The sequence below is a fragment of the Erithacus rubecula genome, assembly GCF_903797595.1.
Source record: "Erithacus rubecula genome assembly, chromosome: 15".
Lineage (NCBI taxonomy): Eukaryota > Metazoa > Chordata > Aves > Passeriformes > Muscicapidae > Erithacus > Erithacus rubecula.
In genome coordinates this window covers 5,100,222-5,127,931 of record NC_136667.1, presented here as the reverse complement: position 1 = coordinate 5,127,931, position 27,710 = coordinate 5,100,222, and the positions used below count along the sequence as shown (strand labels likewise).

The following is a 27,710-nucleotide window of genomic DNA, read 5'->3' as shown; positions in this document are numbered from 1 at the left end:
GGCTTCCTCACAGGTTAGGGCACAAAGAGGAGAAGGAAAAAGCCTCTGGTGTCTTTCCCTGTGGCTACAGGATCCCACTCTCCTGAGGGAGTTTGAGTAACCAGCTCCAGCACCTCATGGCCTCTGAGGAACTGGTTCATTTTGGGACAGAGCTGGAGGAAAACCCCAGGAATAGGAACACCTGAACCAATTCCCATAGCTGGGGCAGTGCCCGAGGCTGAGGATATCTTTGTGGATGGAGAAGGAGCTCTCAGAGACCATGGAATCCAACCATCACCCCAGCACCACCAATGCCACCATTAATCCATATTCCCAAGTGCCACATCCACATGATATTGACCATTTCTAGGGACAGTGATTTCACTGCTTCCCTTGATGTGTTTCAATACCTGACCACCTTTTCAGTGAAGAAAATTTCCCTAATATCCCACCTAAACCTCCACTGGTGCAACTTGTGGCTATTTCCCCTTGTCCTGCCTGTTGTTCCCTGGAGCAGAGCCCGACCCTCCTGGCTGTCCCCTCCTGTCAGGGAGTTGTGCAGAGCCAGAGATGCCCTGAGCCTCCTTTTCTCCAGGCTGAGCCCCTTTCCCAGCTCCCTCCGCTGCTCTTTATTTTCCATTCCCAGGGAGCTGATGGTCTCTCAGGATTTAGCCATGCCAAGAACCCCTGAACAGGGATTTAGGGACATGAATAAGGGATGTCCCTGGAAGCTGCTTTTGTTGTTTGGCGATATCCCTCTCCCAGTCCCTCAGAAAAGGAATCACTGGGGGCTCTCTGTGGGTGTGTGGTTGTGAGGGGACACCCTCTCTGTGAGGGGACAGCACCGTGTGTGTGGCTGCTGCTGGATCCCCCACGGCCCCTCTCCACCTGTTGACACTGGGGATGGGAACAGTCCATAAGGGTGAGGATGGAGGAGAGGATCCAAGTGAGGATGAGTGTGAAGATGACGGCAAAGGTGAGGCGGGGATGAGGGTGAGGGTGAGGATGACAGTGGGGGTGAAGTGGCGGAAGGGCTGAGGAAGAGCGTGAGGCTGAGGGTGCGGATGAGGTGAAGTGAGGATTCGAGTGAGGATGAGTGTGAAGATGACGGCAAAGGTGAGGTGAGGATGAGGGTGAGGATGACAGTGGGGGTGAAGTGGTGGAAAAGCTGAGGAAGAGGGTGAGCCTGAGGGTGAGCCTGAGGGTGAGCCTGAGGGTGAGCCTGAGGGTGCGGATGAGGTGACGGTCGGGGTGGGGGTGAGGCTGAGCGCGGAGCTGCCGCGGGGGCAGCGGCGGTGTGCGGGGCGGGGGTGTCCCAGCCCGCGGTGTCCCGGCCCGGCGCTGTCCCGGCCCGGCGCTGTCCCGGCGCTGTCCCGGCGCTGTCCCGGCCCGGCCCGGCCCGCGGAGCGGAGCCGAGCGGAGCTGTCCTTCAGCACCTCGGCAGCGCGGGCCGGGCCGCGGCCGTGCCGGTGCCGGCGGAGCGGAGGCAGCGCGCAGGCGCAGCGCTCGCGGCTCCTCAAGGTGTTGGCGGCGCGGCCGAAGATGGCGACAGACTGAGGGCGATGGGGCCGGGCGGCGGCGGCGGCGGGCGCGGCGCGGCCCCGGCACCGCGCCGGGGCAAGCGGAAAGCCGAGTGAGGGCGGCCGGGGCATGCCCGGGGCCGGGGAGCGGGGCCGGGGGCGGGCGGCGGCGGCGGGGCGCGGGCGGGGGCGGCGCGGGCATGGCGGCGGCGGCGGCGCGGGGCAGGTGACAGCGGCGGCAGCGCGGCGCTGCCCGCCCGCCGCCCGCGCGCCCCCGGCATGATCCGCGGCGCCTGGATGTCCCCCCGCGGGGGCGCCGCCGGCGGGGCCGTGTGCTGCGCGCCGCGCCGCAGCGACAAGCCGGTGGCCGACCCCGAGCGGGCGCAGAAATGGCGCCTGTCGCTCGCCTCGCTCCTCTTCTTCACCGTGCTCCTCTCCGACCATCTGTGGCTCTGCGCCGGGGCCAAGCTGCGGGCGCGGGAGCGGCCGCGGGGCCGCGGGCCGCGGGCGCTGCTGGCGGCCGAGCCGGCGGGCGGTGGCGGCGGCGGTGGCGGCGGCAGCTGCGAGGCCCTGCTGGGCAACCTGAGCCGCGGCCCCGGCGGGCCCTGCCCCGCCGCCCGCGGGGACCTGGACTCGGCGTGCGCCCGGCTGCTCGCCCCGCAGCGCCCGCGGGCCCCGGAGCGCCGCTGCGCTCGCCCCCCGCCGCCGCCGCTGCCGCCGCCGCCGCCGCGCCCTTCTTCGCCTCGCCCTCCTCCAAAAGGACCTTCCTGCAGGCTTACTTCAGGAACTTCAACCTCTCCTTTTGTGATACTTACACGATCTGGGACCTGCTGCGGGAGATGGCCGGCCCCGACGGCCTGGACTGCAGCCTGGACAACCTGATGGTGGACCTGGTGGTGGCGGCGGCCGGGGCGCTGGGAGGGGAGGCCTGTAGCAGCTGCGTCCAGGCGTACCAGCGGCTGGACCAACACGCTCAGGAAAAATACGAGGAGTTCGACCTCTTGCTGGAGAAGTACTTGCAGTCGGAAGAGTACTCGGTCAGATCCTGCCTGACGGACTGCAAGGTACGAGGGGGCGTCCCGGGTGAGCTGGGCCACAGAGAGCTTGGTGGTGTGAGGGTACCGTGGTGCCCCTGCTCTCACACCTGCCTGTCTCTCTGCTTTTCAGACCTCTCCTGGCAGTGATGGTGGGACAGGTCTGCGGCCCTTGGGAAGGCTGGGACAGGGTGGTGGGACAGAGAAGGCAAAGCAGGACTTGGCCTGAATGAGCACTCGCACATCCCTTCACACTTGTGCACACCCAGGCAGCTCCTGACATCCCATTCCCAACACCCTGCTCCCAACACCTCAGTCTGAGCACCCAGCTCATGACACCCCACTCCCAGCACCCCAGTTCTGACACTGCATCCCCAACACCCCGCTCCTGACACCCCAATCCCAACATGTCACCTCAATCCACTCCTGACACCCCAATCCCCACCAGCCTCACCCAGACCACTTTCCATCTGCACCCCTGAGGTGGGACCTCTCACCTTTGTCTCAGACCTGCTGCTGCTCCTGGGACAGCCCAGGGTTCTGCCTGGCTGTCATTAGACCAGTGGTGACCTGAGATGAACCATGGTGCCAGGGTCCCTTCCCTGTATGCAGCAGCAGTTTTCCAGCTCTTACACCCTTTCTGCCCAGGGAGCTGGTCCAGGTGTGCTGGATGTGCCTCCCATCTTGGTGTTCCCCCAAATATCACTGACTGTCCTCAGCCCTGGGGCACAGTCCCTGTTCTGAAAGCTGATGGGTTGGTTGTGTCTCCCAGCATCAGTGGGATCAAGGCTCAGGATGGAGCCATCTCCTCTCCCAGATGAGAGTTGCACCCCATTGCACCCCAGTGTGGTTCTGCTGGATGCTCTGTTCTTACAAACCAGTGGTGCCTCCAGTTTCCACCTGCTCCAGGCTGCCTGGCTCACCTGTGCACCCTCCAGACATCACCTCTGGGAAGTGCAATGGTCTCCAGAATTAAACCTGTTTCCCTTTCTTGGAGCTGTGTCTTGGGGTGTGTGACAGCATTGTCTCCACAGGGATGGTGGCAGAGCTTCTACCCTGGGTTAGCTGCTCCTCTTCTGGGACAGGAATTTTGAGGAACACTTGGAGTTGCAGGGCAGCTCTTGCAGTGATGTCCATGCCCTGGGAAAATGCAGGGGCAGCACCAAAAGCAGCACTGAGACACTGAGGTGTTGTCTTTCACCAGGTGAGGTCCTGGCCACTACTCCAAGGGTCACTTTTGTGAGGAGCTGGGTTTGAGCAGGACCTTGTGCTTGTGTTCTGGGCCAGGGCCAAGGCAGGTAATTACAGTCTGCTTCCCAAATTCTCCCTGTGGTTTCCAAGGGATGTAGTATTCTGCCTGCTCTGAGTAGTTTGGTCCTGCTGCTCCACTCCCACAGGGAGTTTGGTGCTGTCCATTGTGCTGCTCCTGCTTCCAGGGGCCCAGCAGGATCAGGATCTCCCTTGCCATGTCTGGTGGAGCATAAACGTTCCAGCTTCAGGTTTAGCTTCCATCTCTGTTTGGAGACCCAGAGAAAGAAGTGAAAGAAGTGAGAAAATAATCATTATGTTGAGGCTTCAAAGTATATAAAAAGAGAGCTGTGCTTTGATGAGTCTCCATTAAGCATCCCTGGGTTTAACATCCTTGCTGGGAGAGCAGGAAACGTGCTGGGGAGATGCAGAGCTGGAGGTAGTGGCAGGACTCATCCCTCTGAACTGGTTCTGTCTTGTGTCAGTGCATCCTTAGAGCATCTGTGAGCTCCAGCCTTGCATTCCACAGGCAGCACTTGGGAAGCAACAGGAGACAGGAGCAGCAGGGACAACCTGTGCACACTCCCCTGGGCCACCCACTGGGAAATTCCCATGGGACTGCCCCAGTCTATATGCTCCCACCAGAGCCCTCACAGCTCCCATCCTTTTGGTTGCTTCTGAAAATCAGCCTGCTTTGTTTAAGGCCATTCACTCCATCTTTATGTGTCTTACTCCAGCTTTTCACATCTATGAGACTCAGCTTTTCCCTCTCAGTGGCTGTTCCCCATCTGTGAATTGAAGCTAATGCCAGACCCTTCCAGCACTGTGGTGATGAGCGAGTTTTGGCCTGATTTCGAGTCCTCTGGACTTGAGCAGGGACTGCAGTTACTCATTGCCTTGGAAAAATGTGGCTGGCGGGATTTTTGAAGCAGGTTGAGTTTGTAAATCCCATCCAGGTGCTGGATAATACCTGTTTGTGAGGGATGGCAGAGCTATTGCTTGATGGTGATAACATCTGAGAGCAAACAACAGGAAAACAGGAGAGGAGTGGAAGAAAACAGAGTGGAATGTGCAGCTCGGCCAGTGTGAGAGCTCCTGCAGAGCCCTCACAGCAGGATTCTGGCTGCAGGAGCTCTGGAGCTGGAGAAACAGGATTGAAATGATATTTCTGGGACACGGGACTGTGGGAACAGGGCTGTGCATGGAGCATTAGTGCTGCTTCCCATTCACATCCCTGCCATGCTGTAACAGCAGCTGGAAAATTGAAGATGAGGAAGCACAGCAGCTCCAGCTCACCTGCACAGCCTCCCTCTGCAGAGCCAGGGTTCCCTCTGGAATTTGGTGCCAAAGAAGTGTGGCTCAGTAGACAGCTCACAGGGAGCTCTGTGGCAGCCAAACCACTCCAGTGATTTTGGCTCTTAATTTCACCTGATTTCAAACAACAGCAACACCAAATCCCAACTGGAGCTGCCAGTTCCTTCCTATGGCAGCAGGTTTCACCCCCCAGCTAAAAATTTGGAAGCTTGTGAGTGTTGTGGTTTGGTTTAGGAGGACATATAAGTCCCTGTTAATAAATCATCTTGAAAGCTGCCCTCAGGTTTGGGGAGAAAAGGCAGGTGCTGTCAGGAGAGGAAACAGCATCCTGGACATCCCAATCATTCTGTGCCTGGAGATTGGGGAAGACTGGACTAAAATCTCCCTGGGAGACAGGAATCCCATGAAATGGTGAGGTGTGTGTGTAATTCAGCTGCTGAGATTACTCAGTGCTGTAATACTCTCCCTTTTAATTTTCTGCTTGGGGATCATTCCTGGGCAGATCCCACTTTCTGTACATGTTCTTATACCCCTGCAGTACTGTCAACTTCCAAATCACTCCCTGGAAATGTTTTATCTGTTACTCTTACAACTAACCCCAGAAATCCCTGTGGTTGAGAGACAGTAAACCATGAGAATGCACTTCTGGGATTTGTTGTTTGCCTTTCCCATTTGGTGGGATTTTGGGGGCTCCCACAGGGATGCTCATGGACAGGGGCACCAGCATCCTGTGGACAGGAGGAAGAGGGAAGTGGGTCCACAAGGTCCATCCACCTTCTCAAATACATTTCACTTCATGCTATGAGGATGTGCCTGCCAGCTGCTGGGTGATGCTGCTAGGCAGGGGTGATGTGGATAAAAGGTGGAAAACACTGATTTTTTTTTTCTGAACATAAGAGGGAAAAGTCATTAACTGAGTCAGGAGCAGCTGCTGGCCGCCTCCATCTCACCTGTTGCTGTGTGACTTGTACCCTTTGTCACTGCAAGACACCATGAACTTGGTGCTCTGAGCAGTTGTGGGGACACTTTGGAGCATCTTCCAAAGGGGCTTGAGGAGATCACAGCCTGGGGATGTGGATATTGGACTCGAATATCCATCAGGAAATGTGGGGTGACAGCAGCACTCAAACTGTGAGCCCAGGCTTTGCAGGACTTTGTGCAGGAGGAAATCACTGTCCCTCCAAAGCAATGCCCTGAGGGGTGCTTAGGGCTCGTTTGTGTCTTTTCCCTTCTTTCCAGACAGGAAAAGAGCAATGTTGCTCCAGCTCAGACACCAGATGAGAGCTTTGCTCGTGCCAAGGCTGAGCTCTGCGTGCTGGCTCCCACCCCAACAGCTCCCAAATGTGCCCCCTCCCACCAGTCCTGGGGCAAATCAAGATCTATGGGACAAAGCCTGTGGAATTAAGGAGTCATTAGGCTGCAAGAAACAAAGCTGTGCTGAGAGAAGGGCTGACAGGCAGGAGGGGGCTGGCAGCAGAGCTGGGCAGGCTGGGCTGGACAGGACCTGTAGCATCTCAGATGTGATTAGATTATCAGGATTCTCTGCGTGGCTGTGGGATCTGGTTCTGCACCTCTGGTTTCCCTGGCACCCCTGGCAGGGCAGGATTTCACTCCCAAGGTTTTGATGGTGTTTCTGTGTGGCAGGTGTGCAGTGATGTGAGAAATGGAGGCTCTTCCTGCTCTGGCATCACCCCTGGCACAGCCCACATGGAGCAGGGAGCAAATCCCCAGTGCCCAGGCTCAGCACCCTCTGGGGTCCTGTTTTCTGGCTCTTGTTTAGCCAGGAATAGCATCAGCAATCAGCATCTTCCAGAGCATCCCTTCCTGTGCAACATCCTCTGGAAACCCAAGCCTGCTGGCACCAGCAGTTTTGGGAACACCAATGTCTTGGGGTTACCCCAGTGCCAGGGGCACCTCTTGGGGGAACCAAAGCAGCATTTTACATTCACAAAAGTAGTTAAAGTTGAGGGGGTTTGGGCAAGGCTTATCAAAAATGCTGCTGAACCTGGTGCACTCCTGCTCTGAGCCTGGATGGCTCCTTGCACAGAGGGAAGGTCACTTGAGAACCACAGCAGAAGTGGTTTCACCAAAACCTTGTGCTTTTTCTAAGGGAGTTATTTTAGCAGTGAGGCTTCCAGAGGATCTGTGCATGGGTGACTGCAAAGTTGCACCCTGGACCTGATCTTCTGTGGAGCTTTTGGTGCACAAGTGTCACATTTGTGCACCACACACCTGTGCCAGCTTCAGAGCTTCTCCTCCAGAACCAGCCTGGCCAGTGAGGTATTTCATGAGGTGAAGAAAAAGTTCCAGAATAATTCCAGCAGATCTGTGCAGTCATTTGGCAGCTTGAGCAGGAGCACAGGCATGAGCTTAGCCAAGTGTGTGGCTCCATGTTCCCTCCACCCATTCTATGGGAGACAAGGGAATTTTTTGCAGCCCCACAAAGATGTGATTCAGTTGTATAAAGAATTTGGACCATTAGTGGCTTTGGTCTGCAGGTGCTGTGGCTGCAGCCTCTAGGACAGCCCAATTCCAGTGTATCTGGTACCTTGAAAACTGAGATCAAGGCTTGGAAAACAGGAGAAACAAAAACTGAACTGATGGAAGGAGTTTGTCCCGTGGAATTAAAGATGTAGAGGTGTCAGGAATGCTCCAGTGGTACCTGGCACTTGGGAGGGCTGCAGGCCAGGCAGGAGTGGGGATGCTCAGATGGTGCTTGGACAGTCCTGAGTTTTGCTTGGGGTTGAGACATCTCAAGCTGCCTGGGAGTGTGTGATGGACTGGAGGCCAAAACTACACAGGTGCTGTGGGGTGAAGCAGCCTGAGGTGGGGTCAGGGTGTGAATGGGAGGGATTTTTGGGGGGATTGGGTGGTGTTTGGCCACCCCTTTTGCACTAGTTGCCTGTCAGTCCTTGTTGTCTGGCTGTCCTCACCTCTGTCTGTCAGTGGTGCTGTGGGGACAACCACAGGTTTCCCAAGGCAGCAGCAGCAGGTCTCCATGGAGCAACAGGTAGATCAGCAAATGGTGCAGGGACAACGAGGGAGGGTGACATCTGTCTCCATCAAACTGTCACCAGTAACTCCAAGTTCCACAGGCTCTGTGTGCTCCTGGCTCTGCCTGCTGCCATCAGTGCCAGATGCAAGCCCAGGTTCTCCATGTGTGCCCATCCCTGGGAGCATGGCAGGCACAGGGGCTTCACCAGCAGGGTGGGACAAGCTCCTCAGAGATGTCACCTCAGCAGCTGGAGATGAAAAGTATCCAGCTGCTCTGTGTGGTGCAGGAAGGCTCTGGGAGTCAGGAGCTCAGCAGCACGTGTGGTGGTATCAGCAAAATGTGCGATCTGGGTAAGCAACACAACCCCCAGTCCCCTTGCTGTGCACATCCATTGTCACAGCCTGCCTGTGGTCCTCCAGATCAGGGCTGTCTTGCCACACTGCTTTTCCTACCAGGCAGAGATCCATGCTCCCCATGGACAGAGGGATCTGCTGGTGCCATGCTGACTCCAGCCCTGTGTGCATCCCAGGGAGAGGAGGCAGCACCTCCCACACCAGCACTGGGAGGTGGGAGAGGATGCACAGCTGGACCTGCCCTCACAATGGGCTTCATCTGCTCCCTGCCTGAGGCCAGGATTCTTTCCCATCAGGAAAGGAGCTGTTCATGCCCAGCAGGGATCACACATGGCCTGGCCTGACCCCGGTGCTGGGCAGTGCCAAGGATCACACACACAGAGGAGGGTTTGTCAAAACATCCCACAGCCCCAGGCCTGTCCCTAGGGATGCTCCACAGGCTTTTCCTGTGCTGCAGGCTCCAGAGCTGCCCTCCCTGCAGGGTGGGAGGGGCAGGCAGCAGGGGCAGGATGTGCTTGGCTGCCGGGGGCTATTCCCACTGTCACCGGGATTAGGTGACATTAGGATGCGACTCATGCCTGGCTCCACGCAGGAGCTCAGCTCTGCTGTCCTTTGAAGGGCAATGACTCAGGGACAGCAAATCTGTGAATGAGACAGGGAGGCTGCCTGGGCAAGAAGTAGCCATCTGTCCACGCTGCTCCAGCCCCATTCCCGTGGGCAGAGCTGGCAGCTACCAGCCCAGAATGGCTCAGCTCTCCTTCTTCAGCCTCACTCCTCTTCCCAGCTCCTGCCTTTTCCCTGGGGCCTCTGTCCCAGCTGTGTGACACCCTGGGGTGTCACAGGAAGAGCAGTGCTGGCAGCATTGGCTCCCCCAGATGCCACCAGTGTGGCCACTCTGTTAAAAAAGCAGCATGAAATAGCCTCACCTGGCAAGGATTTGGTTTTCCAGAGCACTGCCTGTGCCAGCATCCTGGTGTTCCTGGTCCTGGCTGGAGAAGGAAATGCCACCTGCCCTGCTCATCCTCTTGGGAGTAACAGATACTCATGTTTGGCATCTTGGCTGGAATCTTATCCCTGCACAGCAGCTCTGCAGCGCTGCTGGTGGGGGGAGGCTGGGGATGGACAGGAGAGTAAAGGTAGAGCTGGAGAGGGACCTGGAAGTGGCTGGGATGGGTGTTTTCCTGCTGAGGGGTGTGCCAGCACCTGGATTTACCCACATCAGGGAGCCTGGAGCACCCTGTGCCTGCAGGCACCAGTCCCAAGCATTCCCCACTGCTGGTGGTTACAGAGGGAGAGGAGGCAAGTGTATTTTCTTGGAATTTTCTGAACAGCCACAGTTTGGGAAGCTCTGGCAGGACAGGAGCTGTATTTCTGCCTTTAGTGTAATGAATTCTACCTGCTTCAGACCCAGGCATCTCTCTGACCTGCTCTTGATCTTCAGTGTTATATTCCTTGGAGCTGGTTGTCTTCAGTGTCATTTTCCATGGAGCTGGATGTGGAGAGGAGGAATCCACAGAGGTTTCTGCCTGTGTGTGCAGGGAGCAGTGTTTTTCTGCCATGCTGTCGTCATTCCTTGCTCTCCCATTCAAATGAGACTGTCAGGAAGCACCAGGAGCTCTGGGGTGGCAGCATGGCTGGAGCATGGTCCTGGGACTGCTCTCCAGACACCCTTTGCTCATGGGAATGCAGGGAAGCATTTTCACTCTGCAGAGCATAAGGAGGGACAGGAACAGCCCCAGCCCCAGCCTGCCCTGGGCTTGCAGGAATGGGGGCTTCCCTGCAGTAGAGAATCCCTTGGGATTTGCTGCCTGAGGAGTGGTGCCAGCCAGGAGCTGCCTGCTGCTCACCATGGAGACTCAGAGTTATCCTGGGGCTTTCCTCCCCTGGAAGGGAGAGGGAGATTTCTGCAAGTGATGTTCAACCAGAGGTTGCAGCTCTCAGGTCTGACATGAGCCATGGCCTGTTGTGTGTCTCCAGCAGTAGGAGCTGCCAGGAGTGCTGATAAGCATCTCAAAAACATCTTTGCTTGTATTTAAGGGACCTGTGGGCACAAGCTGAGGTGGCTGCAAGGCCCAGCATGAGCATGGAAAACTGCACTTCCCTGTGACCATGGAAGGTGCCCAGGAGCCAGGATGCTCCTGTCTCCCTGCTGTTTGCTCCTTGAGGGAGCAGGGATGGGCCAGATCCTGCTTGCCCACCTCCATGGAGTGCACAAGGATGACATGAAGGACCAGGTTCCTCCTGCTGCCTTATACCTGTCCCATTCCCACTCAGGCCAAGGGGGACCTCACAGGATACTGTGCAAGGGACTCCTGGCACAGTACAGGATTGGGCCCTTCCATAGTCACAGGGAATTGCACAGTTTTCTCCTCACACCATCCTGAGAACAATTTTCCAACCTCACCACTTCCTTGGGAGGGGGATGAGCAGAGAAACTTCTCCCTCACCCCCATCACTGGTGGGTAATTTATGGCTCGTGGCACTGAAGTGTCTCGCCTTTATTTTTTTATAACCTATCTAATGTAACAGGATGTTCTCATTAGCTGTATAAATGTTTAATCCATTTTTGAATCCTGCTAAGCCCCTGGCTGCAGCAGGATCTAATGGGAGTGAATTCCTCAAGCCATCCTAATGGATTGCAAGGACCTCACTTTCCCTCTGTCCCCAACTTCATGGTGTTCAGCTTTAGTTTTGCAGAGCTCTTTAATTACTTTTTAAGTCATTGGGCTTGTAGGATGGTCTGGTATTGGACCCACTGGGGGCTGGCAGGTGAGGCACTGTACAGGATGGAGCTGCTGGAGTGAGTCCTGAGGAGGCCAGGGAGCTGCTCCAAGGGCTGGAGCCCCTCTGGGGCCAGGATGGGAAAACTGGGGGTGTTCACCTGGAGAAGAGGAGGCTCCAGGGAAACCTTAGAGCCTCTTCTAGTTCCTAAAGGGGCTCCAGGAGAGCTGTAGAGGGACTTGGGACAAGGCCTGGAGGGATAGAACACAGGGAATGGCTTCCCACTGCCAGAGAATAGATGGGATATTGGGAAGAATTTTCCTCAGAGTGTGGTGGGGTCCTGAAACTGGAGGCCTGATCTCCCCTCTTCCACCTTGATGTCACAAGGACAGAGCCCTCCAGATGCCAGTGAGAGCTGCTGTAGCCCTGGCCACCAGCTGTTTGTCCCTGTCTCCTAGTGTCCACCCCCTTCCCACACAAACCTCCACACTCCATCTGGCCTTGCCTTCCTAACAAGCTACTCCTCTCTTCTCTAAAGCCCCTTTTTGAAAGGGGAGCACACAGCAGCAGCCTGGATTAACTGCAGCCTGGGAATGCTGGTCCCTCTGGCCTGACTGTGCTCCCAGGCTGGGATTTTGGGACAGGGACTGGCTGTGCCTGGGGTCTGGCAGCAGTGGCCACAGGCAGCCCACCATGGCTGGGCCACCCTGTCCCAGACACTGCCGGGGGACACAGCCAGGGTGTGAGGAGGGGGCACTGAACAGGGGAGTGACATGTCAGTGAGCAGAGCACTGTGACCCTGTGCTCACCCCCCTTGGAGAGAGGATGCAGCTACCCCGAGGTGGAGTTTGATAATGAAATGGAAATATTCTGTGGGAATTGGGATTTTTTGTAGCAGTGATCTGGGATCAGGAGCCTCCTGCAAGGGGCTGGGGGCTGTGGGAGTGGTGAGGAAGGGCTGGGTGGCAAACAGGGGGTAACCTCCAGTCAGATCCCAGCCTGCACTGGGAAAAGTGGGAGCTGTGGTGGGGGGAAAGGGCTGCAGACACTGCTGGGCAGAGACATGGAGCAACCTGTGACATGCTTGGAGACAGGCACTGGCTGTGGGAAGCAGGAGGGCCTGGCAGTGCTCACTGCCTTCCTGTTCATCCAGCTGTGCCATTAATTACTGTGATTAATCAATAGGCACAGGCACATGGCCATGTTGGGGTGCCATGTGCTCTGTCCCCTCAGCACAGGAGCTGCCAGAGGTGTCCAAAGTGAGTTCACAAGCTCTGCTCTTCCAGGGAATGTCCCTGCTTTGGTACAACCATGAGCACAAGCTCTTCCTCCTGGGCTTGTTCCAAGGGCAGTGTGGTATCTGCTGGGATGAGACCAGGCTTTTCCCTGGGCTGTCACACAGCAGCCCTCAGTGCCTTGAGCACATGAGCAAAGCCAGGAGGCTCTGACTGTGGTGTGTGTCCCCTGAGAGCATTCCCAGGGCTGGCAGCTGCCACTGCCACCCCCCAGCCATCACCTGGGGGTGCTGGGTGTGTGTGTCATTGCAGGGTCAGTTTAGGGTGCTGGTTCTCCCATCCTTTCCCACTTCAGTCCTTCCCAAGGCATCTGTTGAGCTGCCTGATATCATGACATAGGGACAGTTCCCTGAGCCCTAAGTGTGTCAAGGGTGTGGGAGTCACACTTTAAAGGTATTTTCTCTTAGTTTGGACCAATGAGCACCTAGAGTGTTGTGTGTCTCACACTGGGTTTGAATCGCTTGGAGGGGAAAATTTGGGGCTTTTTCCTCTAAAAGAAGGAGTGTTCAGACAGTCTCTTTAGTCCAAGAACTGGGAATTAAAGCTAAAATGCTTCATGAGGTGATTGAGTGGTGAGTGAGTAGCTCTTCCAGGTAATTTGGGAATGACTTAATCACTCAGGTCAAAGGAATATGGTCTGGTCCTGTGGGATGTAGGTGGGAAGCCACAGTTTGGGAGCACAGGGGACATTCCACTGCCCAGGACCTTCCCTGAGGATGAACCTGGTCAGTGCCAGACCTGGACCCCCATGTGCCCAGAAGGACCCACAACAGGCAGGATGCAAACTAATGTCATGGATGGGATGGCTGGGGGAGAACTTCTGGGAAAACCAACCCTGGAGAGGGGTGGGCTGCAGGAGAGCCTGGAATGGGCACGTGCCAGCCAGCCCAGCAGCTCCATGTGGAGCTCCAGTAGTGCTGGAATCCACTGGGATTCCCAGCAGTGCTGTTCCTGCAGCTTGTGTGCATCCATCCCCATTCCCCATCCCCACCATGTCCCAGGCATTCCTGCTGGCAGCCCCATCCCTCTGTGCCCTCTGGAGCTGGGTACAATGGGCACAGGCTCCCCTGGTTGGGAAACGGAGGAGCTGCGGCTCCAGGGCTGTCATCACCAGGAAAAAGGCAACTTTATATTAAAAATGAAGGAAAAACAATACAAATCTTATAATCCTGTCCAGTTGTTGAGGTTTAGGGTTGGGTTGGTGTTTTTCTCCCCCCTCTCCTAACCCAGAGCATGTGAATGTGTCAAGGCAGGGATAACAGCTCCAGAACTATCAAAGAAACCAAAAATCAGCTGTTGCAGAGATGATGTTGGAACAGCCCACAGCAAGGATAATTTTTTAAAAAGTCTAAAAAAAGCTGGTTTAAAGCTCCACATTGTTACTGTCTGATTTAATTGAATACAGTGGTAATTGGACATTGCAGATGTGTTTGTGACTCCTCCTGACTGGCCCTGGACCTCAGTATTCCCTTAATCCTCTGCCATCCAAGGGGGCTTTTCTCTCCCCCCCAGCCTGTCCTGCTTCCCTCACTGCATCCTGATGTGCCAGAGCTTGGAGAGCTGCCCGAGCAGCTCATTAACAGTGCTCATTTCCCTGTGTCCAAGATTAATGAGGCACAGCCACTCCAGATGCTCCTCTCAGGCCAGGATGGAAATGTGAGTCCCAGGAGCTGCTCTGAGAGAGGAGGGGGCTGCTCCAGGCTGGGGGTCTGGCAGGGACAGGCAGGGATTTTTCCTCCTATCCCTGCAGGGAGCTGGGTGCACCCAGTGAGGAGAGGGAAAGGAGGAGAGTCATGATGGCAGAGCCCAACTTCCAGAGTGATCCTCACCTCTGGTCCAAGCACACTCCTAGGTTTCCTTCTGGGGTTATTTTGTAGGGAAAAGCTCCTTATCTCCCTCTCTGCCTTACAGACTGCATCTCCCCCTTCCAGAGAAGTGGATTTTGGGCTGGGGATGCTGCCCCAACCTCTGCCTCTAATTAAGAAGAAGGGTTTGCTATATTTTTGCCATTAGCAGGATTTTCCTTGGGGAAACTTCCCGAGCATTGATTCCTGTTCAAATGGGAAAACACCACTTTGTTGTGTTGATTACAGCTGGCATTCCCAGTGGGCATCCAAACTATCCCAAGCACTGCATCCTCTGCAGTGGTGGTGTATCCTGAGAATGCTGCTCCATTCCTGCTCCTGGCTTCTCCCAAAATGTATCTGGGATGATTCCACAGGCAGGGACAATGTTTCCAACATACTGGACTGTCCTTGAAGTGGCCACATTTGTGCAGAAATCCTAAGGACACAGAAAGGCTTTGGAAAAGCTGTTTGGTGGGGAGTGCTGTCCTGACAGGAGACAGAGGAATAGTGCAGGCAGGGAAGAGCTCCCATTTGGCACAGAATTCCCTGTGAAAGCACCATCCCTCTGACTGCTGCTTCCAGATCCCACTGGAAGTGTGAGCAGACAGGGAGCTGAATTCACTATTGGAAATCCAATTCATTTTGGGGTTTTTTTAATGTCTTTTATCATGAGGTTTTTCATCCCACCTGCAGAATTCCAATGTGGACAGATAGCCTGTCTTCCTCCTTCCATATAAATTGGATGTCTGAAGTTGGCTCCTTTCCTAGGCAGCCAAATTCCATGTGCTTTCTCAGAGTCACACAGCCAGTCCTCCAGAGCTAAAAATGCAGGAAGAGGGCACCAAACTGAGCTATTTTGGAGTTGAGGTCACTTATATTTACTTGGCCAGGCTGGAGATCTGCCAAAGCCAAACCAGAATGGCAGGAACACTGATTGCAAACCAACCCCTTCCTGAAGAATCCAGAGAGGGCAAGGATGGAAACCAGGGAGCTTTCCTAGCTGATCTAAGCAGGGAATAAATTTCTTCCTGTCATAAATTCTCACATATCCATTTTAACAGCAGAACAAAGGAAGGGTGGGGGGTAAGTTTGGAGATACCAAAAGCTTGAGCATCTCAGGGAATTTGCTCCTTGTCTGTGACATGGATCTCTGTGGGTGAGTGACAGGAGAACACTGGGATCTCCTGGAGATCCTGATCCCAGTGGAGTGAGAGAGCCCTGTTGGACAGGTCTTGGATATCTCTGTTTTTGAGTACACACAGGAGTTTCCATCCTGCAGAGCTGCAGGAATTCCTGCTGCAGCACCTGGAGGATCTGCCTCAAGGGAATGGCAAGGTCTGGCTGGGGTCTGTGCTTCCCTCAGGGAAGGCAGGTGCTCTGGAAAGGAAAGGAAGAATGGAAGGCAGCCAGGGAATCCTGGTTCAGGTTCTGGATGAGTGCTCCAGCCCTGCCCTCCCCTGTGGTATCACCAGCTCCTTGCAGTCTCTCCTTCCATAATTTCATTAAATTCATGGAATGTCACTGTATGTGACCCCAACCCTCTGCCAGACTTCCCTGATGGGAATCATCACAAACATTTTAGAGGGAACATGTGTGCATCCATGCAGAGCCAGCTCTGTTTCCACATGAAAGCAGAATGAATGCAAATTCCTACAAATTCCTGTAGATTTCCCAAATTCCTGCAGCATTCCTACAAAGCTCTGGGAAATCTGTTCTGGCAGATTTCCTCCCAAATCTGGAGCTGGGACATCTCAGGTGACACCCACAATGTACTCAGTGTACTCTCCATGCCAGGCTGCATGTGAGCCCAGGTGGGAGCTGGGATGTGACTGGGATCTGGGAAGCAGCGTGGGAGAGACTCAGAGCTGGGAATAAGATTGGCAGGAAATGGGAGTGAGTAAATCAGCTGAGCTTGCCTGAGTTGTGACTAAAGGGGGAGCGTGAGACATCTGCAAATATTAGAGATGTGTAAACACAGAGCAGGGAGAGGGAATGGTAGAGGGAATGATTGAAGGGAGTGAACTTTTGGATGGAAAAATATAGGTCAAGTATGAAAGAAAACTTGTAGGCAGTGAAATAAGTGCTGTAAAACAACCTCCTTGGGAAACATGAGGAAGTCCCACTGCTGGAGATGTTTATCCTAAGGCAGATGAGGGCTGGAATAGAGGCTGAGCTGGAGGAATGGATTCAGAGTGTCCATCCCACATGGGGCTGGGCACACCAGTGATATCCATCCAGCTCCTTGGATGTTCATAATTCCACTTCAAACTGCAGGCTGGTTGTGGTTTAGTTAATCCATCTGGATTTTAATCCTGAAAACTTCATGGCTTTGGGGGGAACTCACCCACCTGACTTCAGCCAGTTCAAATTCAAGCAGGTCATCCACACCAAAATCTGTCCAAAATCCTGGATGGTCATCAGGAGAAGGAGAAGCTTGTCCAGCCCCTTGCTGCCAGATGCTCTGAGGATCGGGGTGTTCTCAGGAAACCCTCTCCTGTTCTTCTAAAGGCAGCCCAAATAATTAAGTTAATTAATAAGGCCTCTCTCTGTTTTGCTCTAGATTACACTGGAGTGTGTCTGGAGTGTATGGAAACAACAGCATCATGTCCAGGCAGGGATTTGTTGAGTCCTCAGGCTGGAATAAGGAAGTCTGGATAAATCCTGGGCAGTCAGTGGGTGCTTTGGAGCCCATTTTACACTCCCTGGTGCTGTGTCCCATCAGTGCCAGGTGTCACTGTCCCCTGAGCTCTGTCACCATCCTTTACATCCTGTTGAGGTTCCATAGCAGCAGTGACAGGTCCTGCTTTCCCAAAGGAGAAAAACACATGGTGCTTGCAGAGGGCCAGAGATGCAAATCCAGACATCAACACTTGTGTCCTCACACTCTGGAGCCATTCCACTGTGTCCCAGTAATTACTATCCAACAGGACAAGGAGAACAACACCTGCATTCCCACATCCCAGGGGAAAGCCCTGGCCTCAGTACTGGGGACTGCTCCAAAACATTTACTCCATAAATCGTGTCCTAGTGCCCATTGAACTTTTTGGGATAAAAGTTGCACCAAAGCTAACACAATTCTGTGAAAATTCTGGGTTTCATGATTTGGCATTTTCCAGGAAAAAAAAAAAAAAAACTATAATAACTTGCCAAGAATTTCCCAACCAACTTTAATCCTAAGACACCACCGTGGTCCAAACAAAGGAAACATGGGGAAACAAAGAAGTGATGGGTTTAAAGCCTCCAGAAAATGAAAATGCAGCTGGAAGGAGGAGCACAGGGTTTCTCTAAGCATGCTGAGGAGGAAAACTCATTCCCTTTGAATCACAGGGAGCCCTTTCTAGCTGATTTCAAAGGAAATTGGATGTGGTCATGGAATGACCATGGTGCTGTCACTTGTACCCACATGAGTTCATGGGTGAGCTGAAAGTGCCACAGGTTCCTTGCAGCCTGAGGAATGATGCACACCAGGAAAAATGGGAGCTCTCCTTCCCTCTGCTGCAGCCAGTGGAGACAAACAACTTCCCCTATGGCTGATGCTGAGGAGATAAGGGAAATTTGGAATATGGTTGTAACTGAGGCCATATGCCCAGCTGTGGGCACATGGAGGCTGGAAGGGAGGAGGGAATCCCAGGACTGGACAGGCTGGAGAGACAGGGAATGTGGCACAGCCTGCAATCACAGCTGAGCCCCCAGGGTGCTCTTCCTTCTGGAAAAGTTGCCAAGCACAGCTTGAAGTATCAGAAAGGTGAACAGAGCATTTGGAGACATCTGTATCACTGCTACATCCCAGTGCCAGAACATCCATGGAAAATGAACAAGCTTCCCCTTGAGCCAAAAGAAATGGCACAGCAGAAGTTCCAGATGTCAGGGAATTGGCAATCTCTCCCAGGACCTGCTGGGGAAGGTGAAGAAAGTGTTATTTAGTGGCAGAGAGGGACAGGCTTCTGTCCAGCAGCTTTTCCAGCAGGAAATTTCCAGTTACGATCAGCCCATGATGTGTTTTGCTGTGCCATGTCCAGAGCTGATGGAGGCCAAGGTACTTTAGAGGAGGTGAGAGTCCGTCCCCTTCCCAGGAGAGCAGTGGGATGTGTTGGGGATGAGGAGGATGCTCTGGGACAGGTGATAAGCAGCATTTGAATTTTTGTGTGACTGAGCTCTTGGGTCACTGATGTTGGCAGAATCTGTCACGGTGCCTGTCTGTAGGGGACATTATTCCATGTGGTAGTTAGCTTTATTTTTGTGGTGGCTTTAGCTGGATAGACGAGTTCCACCATTGTTACGCTCCAGCGGGTTGTTTGAATCCATCAGCTGTTCAACAAATGACTCCAACACACATTTCCCACAAGAGCTGGGAGCTCTCCCATCCCCTTTCACACTGCCATGCTCCAGCTCTCCCAGTGCTTGGGAGTGACTGTCCCTCCCATGCTCTCCCCCAGGCTGTCTACAAGGCGTGGCTGTGCTCCGAGTACTTCAACGTGACCCAGCAGCAGTGCCGGCAGCGGATCCCATGCAAGCAATACTGCCTGGAGGTGCAGACCAGGTGCCCCTTTGTGTTACCGGACAATGACGAGCTGATCTATGGAGGTTTGCCTGGCTTCATCTGTACGGGTAAGGAGGGCCGGGCTCACACCGGGCACGGGGGGATGGTGAGCCCTGGGGAGTTTCCAAGCCATTTCCTGGGTTTGGAAGGCTGGTCAGGGCGGAGTGGGTGTGGAAATGTTGCCTGATGCTGAAACGTGGCCATCCCAAGGGTGTGGGATAAAGGGTTAGTGGAGATACAGCAGCATCTCAGCCCAGGAGGTAAAAGTTCTGCCTCTGACTGAAAGCATGGAAAGGGCTGCAGGTGATGGATTAAAGCAGAGTGGAGATAATGAACTGCTGTGAGCAGGACTGGGGAGCCCTGAGCTCACCTTGCTGGTGTGCACTGGGGCCAGTCCCTGGAGGTGTCTGGGTGTCCTGGTTCTCAGGTGTGCCCATCCCACAGCCGGTGGGCACCAGGGCTCATCCTCACTGTCCCACTGACCCCTCCTCCTGCCTCCTTCCTTCCCACAGGGCTGCTGGAGAACCAGCTGCCCGACGAGGAGGCCAAGTGCTGCGAGGTGCAATGGGACTCCTGCGAGCACCCCCCAGACAGCAACGAGGACACATCCCCCAAATCCACGGCCTCAGAGTCGCTCCATTTCCACCGCCACGACCCCCACCTCCATCACCACAGGCAGAACCACTACCACCTCTACCACCACCACCACCACCAGTACCACCAGCCCCGCTCCCCGTCCTTGCTGCCGGTCTCTGCGGGGTCTCGCCTCAGCAGCAGCAGGATCAGACTGTGCGTGCTGGTCCTGATGCTCCTCCACACCATGGTGTCCTTCTCGAGCGTGCACGGCGGCGGCGCCGGGGGGCTCGGCCTGGAGACCCCGCCCGCCCTGGAGGAGAGCGTGGCACGGGACGAGTGACACAGAGGGCAGAGCCGACCTCCAAGGAGAACGCCAGATCTTTTTCCATAAGGGGGGCACATGCTATTCCTCCAATGGGAGGCACGGGATTGGGGGTGGCTCACACGCACCCCCGCACATCCCCCAAGAGCTGCTCGCGCGGGGCATCCCCGTGGTGAAGAGTCTCTAACGCGCACAGGGCTGCGGGACCCGGCGCCAGAAGGGTTCGGGCAGGGGCAGCATTCCCGGCCCCGCAGGAACGGCACGGGGGCGGGGGGACCGAGGGGAGGGGTCCCTGGGATGGAAGGGTGTCCCCATGGGACTGCCGAGTGTCCCCCGGCCGCTGCCGCGAGTGCCTTGGGCGCCCGCGCCTCCCCCGCCCGCGCCCTGCCGAGGTTTGACGGTCGGCCCAGCCCAGCCCAGCCCAGCCCAGCCCAGCCCAGCCCAGCCCAGCCCTCGTTCCCTTTCTCCTGGCTCTGAATCCCGAGGGAGCAGGCGGAGGGGCAGCAGCTCCCGGCACAGCCTGGCCCACTCCTGTCCCCGGGAAAAGCCACCGGCTCGGGGCAGAGCCACCCGGCGGGGCGCGGTGTCCCCAGCGCGGCGCTGCCTCGCTGCTGGCGCTTGGGGACAGGAGTGGCACGCTGTGACACTGCACTGTGCTACCACTCGGGGTTGGTCTCACTGCATCCCAACCTGCTCCTCCAGCCTGGCCTTTCCTTCTCCTCTATGTGAGGAGGAGGAGAGGGAGAAGGCACGGAGCAGAGGGATGTCCCCAGCATTCCCACATCCCACTTTGCCAAGTGTCCTGATGATTTGGTGTAAACTTTTTCGTTGTCCTCCCTGGCTGGTGGGACTGGTCTCAGTGAGGAGTTGGGGAGATGTGACTCCAGCAGCACACAGGCTGTGAGGGAGAGGGTTCCCATGTGGCAGCAGTTGGATGCAGGGAATCCCAAAGGCATCCTTCCATGCTTCCCAGCTACAAATCATTGACTGGATGGCAGGAGGACTGGGCAAACAGGCTGGAGAAATCTGGCTTGAAGGGAGAGTCTCCCACACAAAGAGGCACTAATAAAGCCCAGCTAGGGAGGAGCATTTTTGTGAATAGTTTCAATCCATGGATGCCCCCAGATCCGGAAATTTCTGGGAGCCCAGCTGGACTTGGCCGGGCAAGGTGCTGGCTGGTGCAGCCTCATTTGGCTCACTTGGGGTGGTTTTTTAACCTGAGCTCAGCATTTCCAGGGATTCAGCCCCAAACAAACATCAGATCCCTAGGATCTGATCCCCAGGTCATTTCCTAGGAAACTCCCAATTCTCCACACCCACCCACCAGAACTGTTCCCAGCATGGACACTGCGAGGTGGTGCCTCCAGGCTGGGCATCAGGGGCTGTAATTTGTCCTGGGTGTGGGCAGGGAAGAAGGAGAGGGTGTTTTAGCACAAGGTCATGAGTTGGGTGTGAACCCACTCCCTGCTCCCAGAGGGACTGGGATGGTCCCTCTGTTTCCAGGCTGGCTCTTGACAGGAACCTACAACAGAGCCCTGCATGGGTCACTGCAGGAGACGGGGATGGAGCAGGAGGAATGTCCTGCTGCATCCCAGATTGATCCCAGATCCCTGTGAGGGTGCAAGAAGTCCCAGAGTTGACAATCTGTAGGAGTTTTGTGGTTTCTGGTCTGTTGAGGTGAAGCAAAACCAAGCAGAGCCCCATGAGCAGAGCCCATGAGCAAAGCTACTTCCTGCCCGGCTGGAAGAAGGAAGTACCGGGCATCTCGTGGGAAGCACAGGTTTCCTGACATTTCCAGCCCATTTCCAGACCAAAGAGGCTCTGAGAAGCAGCTGAATGTTTGATTCCTGCTTTGACTTGAATCTCAGAGCTTTGGGGTGATGTTTACACACCACCAGTTGCCTGTTCCCAAAGTCCTGCAGAGACAAGGCTGTGATCCCATTGTCCTGTGGTTTTCAGGGTGGGAGAGGTGGTGTTCATGGAAGATGGAGAGTGTTTCCTGAGCAAATTCCCTTGCTGTTGCCACCCAAAAAGTAGGATGTCTTTCATTTGACTATTCCTCATGATATCCATATAATTTCAGCCTAGTTTACACCAATCAGAGCAGTTGGGCATGGAGCAGTTCTGCAGAGCAGGATCCAATCCCTTGGTTTTCTGTGAGCAGTGGCTTGTGGAGCTGCTCTGACCAGGAGCAAAAGCTCCCAGGCAGGCCAGGGGAGGGAGCACAGCCCCATCCCTGCCTCCAGACAGCTGGATCCTGAAGGAAATTAGATTTCTCCTGTACTGCCAAGAGTTAAGCTAATTCCAGGCGCCTCTCTCAGAGATAGACTGTGTCCAATCTTGGAGCGACTCATCGGCAGAGAGAAGAGTGGCCCAACGTCAGCAAGTGGCTCTGAGTCACTGGCCCTGTTCACTGTGCCATGTGTGACATGAGCAGTGCTGGTGGACATGGGTTGGCCCAGCCTCAGTCCCTGCTCCACATCCAGCTCCAGCACCATCCTGAGGGACGTGTGTCCTTCTCCCTGCCCCGAAACCCTTGTGTTCTGCTGGTGATGGAGCATCAGGCCAGGCTTGGGGGTGATGATGGGTGCTGTGGGATTCCCAAGGAAGCTGTGGAAGCGTCCAAGGCCAGGTTGTACAGGGATTGCAGCAAGCTGGTCCAGTAGGAGGTGTCCCTGCCCATGGCAAAGGGTAAAACAAGAATGAGCTTTAAGATTCCTCCAACCTAAACCATTCCATAATTTCCACAGAACAGCAGGAGTGAGATCCGCAAACCCAAGTCTTCTTCAGGGGGTGCTGGCAGGGATTTGCTGTGAGAAACAGTTTCACCTTCCCTAACACCAGCTGGAAGCTTCTCTTGAGAGATCAGGAGTGCGTGTTACAGTGAATCGGGAAGTGGAGCCAGTTCAGAACTGGCCTGGTTTGGGTGGCTTCTGGGGAGGTTTGAGCCCCATCCACTGGGAGTGAGGAGGCCCCCAGGGCAGGAGATCCATGCATTTTCCAGGCCATGGCTCCCAGGGGGTGTTCCCAGGGGGATGAGGTGGCAGAAGGAGCACAGGGGATGAAGATCTGCTCTGGGAGTGTGGGACAGGCTTTACCTGCTGCAAGTGGAAGAAAGTGCTGAGTCTTCCCAGAGCGAGGCTTTGGAAGGAGATCTTTCCTTTAGCAAGTCTGGGCTGCTGTCAATAAGTTCTGTGGTTTTAGGGCACCATATGCTGCATTCAACACTTTGCCAATCTCCTTAAACAGATCCAGACAAGGCTGTTCCCAGAGCAGGAGCAGCTGGAAGCGGTGTATGGAGCAGTCCATCATCAGGAGCCCATCGGATAAAATTCCTGCCTTTGGTCTGACATTACAACCTCCTAATCCTCCATCCCCAAGTGCTCTGGCTTTGCTCTCTGAGAGAACAGCCCTAGAAGCAGACGGTGACATTGTCTCAACACCACTGGCATTATTTTATTACAAAGTGGAAGGAATGTGCCTGGAAAAGGAAGGAGTGTGCTTGGATTAAGAAGGAATGTGTCTGGATAAGGAGGGGAAGGGTTTCCTTACCTGTGTGCCCAGGGATGCTTCACCTCAAGCCTTGTGTCCACCAGAGCAGGGCCCTTTGCAATCCCAAATGCTTTCCATATTGCCAAAGCCACCTTGGAAAACACAAGCTCTAAATGATTTGTCCTACCAGGAATTAAACCCAAGGGGCTTTGTCCTTTTCATACAATGATCTTATCTCTTCTCCTTAAAGAAGATGCCCCATGTTGGGATTAATATGTAAAGCTCAACTTTTCCTTCAGTAGACAAACTTCTCTTTGCTCAGAGAAAATTTCCAGTGGGGAGCAGTGATTCCTCCCTGCTCAGGGGGTTTCTCATCCTCAGGGAAGTGAGGGATGATGGTGTCTCCACAAGCTCCAGGTGTGGGCAAGAGAGAAGGAGCAAAGGGAGCCGGGTCCAGCGTTATTCCCGGGTTTTGCACTTTCATGTAGCTGCCAGTTGTACAAATTAATTAAAAATAACTGAAGAAAAATCCCAAAGAAAGGCCCCGCTTCCTCTGGGGAACATTAATCATTAGCTGAGTCTTTTTCTTATGAAAATACAGATCCATGGTAGCCCCAGGCAGAAGATTCCCAGGGAGAGCCCTCACCATTCGTGCTCGGAGTTAGGGAAATCGCTTTGAAAGCATCTGACAACTAAAGCAGAACATGTTGAGTAACTTGGCAACACTGGGAAAACATCTGGAACTGGTTTTTCTTCAACACATTTTGCTTTGCTTCAAGAGGAGATGTCAGGGCAGTTCATTCACTGCCACTCAGGGCCGCGGGCGGGGCCGGGAGATGCTCGGCTGCCGCCTGGAGGAAGGGAATAAAGGGAAAATCCCCAATAGCTGCTGCTCCTGGGCAGGATCCTGCAAGGTCAGGCCATGGAGTGTCCCTGTGCTGAGTCTGCAGGTGCCTCCTGGTCTCTGGTGGCACCAAATGTGTGTGGTTTGGGATGGGTTGTTGAGTTTTCCTGGAAATGCTGTGGTTGCCCGATCCCTGGGAGTGTCCAAGGCCAAGTTGGACAGGGCTTGGAGCACCCTGGGCTAGTGGAAAGTGTCCCTGCCCAGGGCAGGGGGTGGAACTGGATAGTCTTGAAGGCCCCTCCCAACCCAAACCACTCTGGCATTCCATGATTTCCACAGAGCCAAAGCGAGTGAGGTCCCATTGCCCAGGTTACCCTCATTTTGTGTTTAATCCTAATCCCATTCCTGCTGCTATCTGGGAAAGGAGTGCTCGTAGGGCTTGGTGGAGACAAAGTAAGGACAGAAACATTCCTGATTCTGCCAGAAAATGTGTGTGTACTAGTGTACTAGTTTGAAAGCAAACCAGCAGGAGATTCCAGTCAGAACTACAATTTAATAGGAAAATTCAAGGCAGTAGGACAGAAACACTGGCTTGGACTGGGAGACTGAGAATACAACCTGCCACCCTGGTGGTCAGGGTGGTGGCAGCAGTGCCATTAAACAGGGGCTGCAGTCCTGTTGGAGTGAGGGATGTGGTTCTGTTGAAGCAGTGATGCTGTAGAAAGATCTGGTTATTCTCTGGGTGTCCAGTGGTGGTTTTGGAGCTCTGAGAGCCTGGTGGTGCTCCTGTGGTGTTCCAATCCTGATTATATCCAGGTAGGAATGTTCAGTTCCTCCCCTCAGGGCAGGGGAGCTCACAATGAGATGATATAATTTTCTGAGTCATTCCATAAGACCCTTCCTGAGCACATGTCCCTTGCTCCTCCTCTTCCTCTGGGCATCTCCCACACTGGTGCTGGATGTCGTGGTGGTTGTGGAAGCAGCACTTGTACCTTTTTTAGTGCCAAACTCATTCTTGGTACATTCTTTCTTGGCCTTCTTCCATTTGTCCATCTCAATCTTCTGGGCTTTAGCTAGTGCCTCATAATATGAATCCTCTGACCAGCTATGAGGATCAAACATGTCCTTTGGGTAATTTGTACCAAATTCATCGATGGAACAAAACTGGATCAGCTTTTCGTAGATGCTGGGGTTGCGAAATGCCTTTTTCTTCTGGATGATGTTGTTCATATCCATGCCCTCTTTCATTTTCCTCTCATACAACTTCTCAATTTTATCCTGCAGTTGGTTAGAACATCTGCCAGGAGGCTCAGGAGGGATTTTGATCTCATCTGGAGACATCTTCTGCATTCTCTCTGAAAAAGAGGCAACCAGTTCCCGAGGATCTCTTTCCTCCACTTCTCGGAATTCCTTTAGGTCACCAGCCTCAGGTTTTTCGGTGTGTGAATCTCCATCTGACTGCCTGCTGTTCCCACCATCCTCCTCTTTGTAGCCTTCCTCATGCCCATCCAGGCAGGTGAAGTCATCCTGTCCATACCCAGGTGGCACCAGGCCCCCTTTCTGTCCCGTGGCTGCTCCAGGGGACACTCTGTCCTCGCTCTCCGAGTCCTGGGCGTAAGCTGCCAGCAGGGAGAGAACACTGCTGTGCTGCACCCCTGCCATCTTCACCTGCAGCACCCACTTCCAGCACCAAAAACGGCCTAGTCTGAAGGTCAAACAGCAGGAGGTTCCAGTCAGAGCTGCAATATAACAGGAAAATTCAAGGCAGTAGGACAGAAACACTGGGAGAGTCAGGGAGAATACAACCTGCTGGTGGTCAGGGCGGTGGCAGCAGTGCCAGACGGGGGCTGCAGTCACCTTGGAGTGAGGGATGGGTTCTGTCGAAGCAGTGATGCTGTAGAAAGATCTGCTTCTTCTCTGGAGGTCCAGTGGTGGTTTGGAGCTCTTGTCCTCTGGGAATCCGGTGGTGCTCCCGTGGTGTTCCAAGCCTGATTATATCCAGGTAGGAATGTTCGGTTCCTCCCCTGGGTGGAGCATCTCCCAATGGGGTGCTGAGCCATTGTGGGGACCCTGATGGCCCATTAGTGCAGATGGCTCCCCACGGAGTGGCTGCTGCTTCCCTGGAGGAGTGATCAGGGCTGAGTCGTGGGGAAGATAAAGAACCTGCCCCACCTTCTTTTGTTTACATCTTACATTGTAACCCAGGACAAGCAGGGAATTCTGTGTATCAGCTTTTTGTGCATCTCTGCGGTTTTCCATCCCTGGGGGTTAAATCTCCCTTAAACTAGGCTGGGAAAGTTGGAAGGGCCATGTCTGGTGTTCGGGTTGGATATTAAAGATCTCCTTCAGCCCAAAGTTAGCTCCTGGGCATCCCAGCTGGAGGTACCACCATCACACAACCCCAAAATCATCCCCTCTCCCACAGAGGAACCTCCTGATCACAGCAGCCCTGGAGCTGCCCAGCTCCCCCTCCATGAGTCCATTTAATTCCAGGAATGGAAGGATTTTAGCAGCTCCTTTTGGGTGTTCTTGGTCCAGCTGGCTCTTTGGGTGACCTCCCAGCCCTGAATGTCTCTGTGAGGAAGGAGGAAGGGAGCAGAGGGAATGCTGTGCTGGGGGATGGACAATTTTTAATTGGGGATCATAAAAAAAATAAGGAATATTTAATTTTTAAAGTTGTTGGGGTTTTATCAAAGCTCTCAGCCCCTTTCAAAGGCCTGGGCAGGAGATGGGTGAGTTCCTCAGCCCAGTCCCTCCACCCTTTCCTTCTCCACATCTCCAGGACTTGTGTTCCAGGCAGGCCAGGAGTGGTTTCCAGCTTTTTTAGCACTTCAGGATGATCTTTTTTCAGCCCAGAAAGTTGACAACTCGGCTTGTTGTAAACCGAAACTCAACAAAAAAAAACCCCAAGAATTAAGTTTGGCTTATGAAATTTGGGGTTGGTTTTACCATTTTTAAATGTATTTGGGAACTGGACATGCCTGAGTTGCAAAACAAAAAGACAAAAAGAGCCAGACAGTGATTTTTTTTTTTTAATTTTGAAACTTGTCAAAACAAGCCAGATTGATCATTATGACCAATTTTTTTTTTTTTTTTTATTTTTTTTTTTTCCAAATTGAGAAATTCATCCAGAACAGTCCTTTCCCACAAAACCTTTCATTTTCCAAAAAGAAAACGTGGCAAAAAAAAAAAAAAAGATAAAATAAAAATACCAAACACACTTTTGGAACGGGCAGCAGTGGATTGGGAGAGAATAGCAATTTGTAAGGAATTCCAACCAGCTCTCCTTAAAATAGCATGCAGCCAGTTTCTGCAGGGCAGGAGTTCCGTGGTGGGAACAGGCTGGAGTGAATCCTGTAACACCTTGGGAATGCAGGGACACCTTCCCCGCGGGAATCAGAGATGCTGATGCCTGGGAGGGATTCCTGGGGACCTCTGAGGGAGGTTTGGGTTGGTTTTTCCCTCCAAACCAAACCGAATGCAGCTCCTCTGAGCCTCCTGTTTGGACACAGCCTCAGGATGCCTTCAAACGGGAAACGTCTGAGCTTGGGGGTGGAAACTGGGAGCGAATTCCACGTGCTGGTCCTTGCTGTGTTCAGAGGAGAGCCCAGCCCGTGCTGTCCGAGCGGG

The 27,710-nt window shown here is 54.2% G+C and overlaps 3 protein-coding genes across 3 annotated transcripts in view; 2 read left to right on the top strand and 1 right to left on the bottom strand.

The window, feature by feature from the left end:
* The window catches only part of LOC306808570 (SAP30-binding protein-like), a 261,475-nt gene extending 235,727 nt beyond the window's left edge, over positions 1-25,748 (bottom strand). Inside the window, exon 1 of the mRNA XM_079319262.1 lies at positions 24,977-25,748. Coding sequence (XP_079175388.1) covers positions 24,977-25,742 — 766 coding nt within the window. The 5' untranslated portion in view covers positions 25,743-25,748. The remainder of the gene's footprint in view (positions 1-24,976) is intronic.
* Positions 1-27,710, top strand: part of LOC306808562 (diacylglycerol O-acyltransferase 2-like) — a 162,164-nt gene that overhangs the window by 30,971 nt on the left and 103,483 nt on the right. The gene's annotated exons all lie outside the window — the stretch shown is intronic.
* Positions 1,498-20,830, top strand: NALF2 (NALCN channel auxiliary factor 2). Its single transcript, XM_079319232.1, is given in 4 exon segments — positions 1,498-2,163; positions 2,166-2,563; positions 18,743-18,914; positions 19,359-20,830. Coding segments are annotated over 4 exon segments (1,359 nt in total). The 5' UTR covers positions 1,498-1,778; the 3' UTR covers positions 19,763-20,830.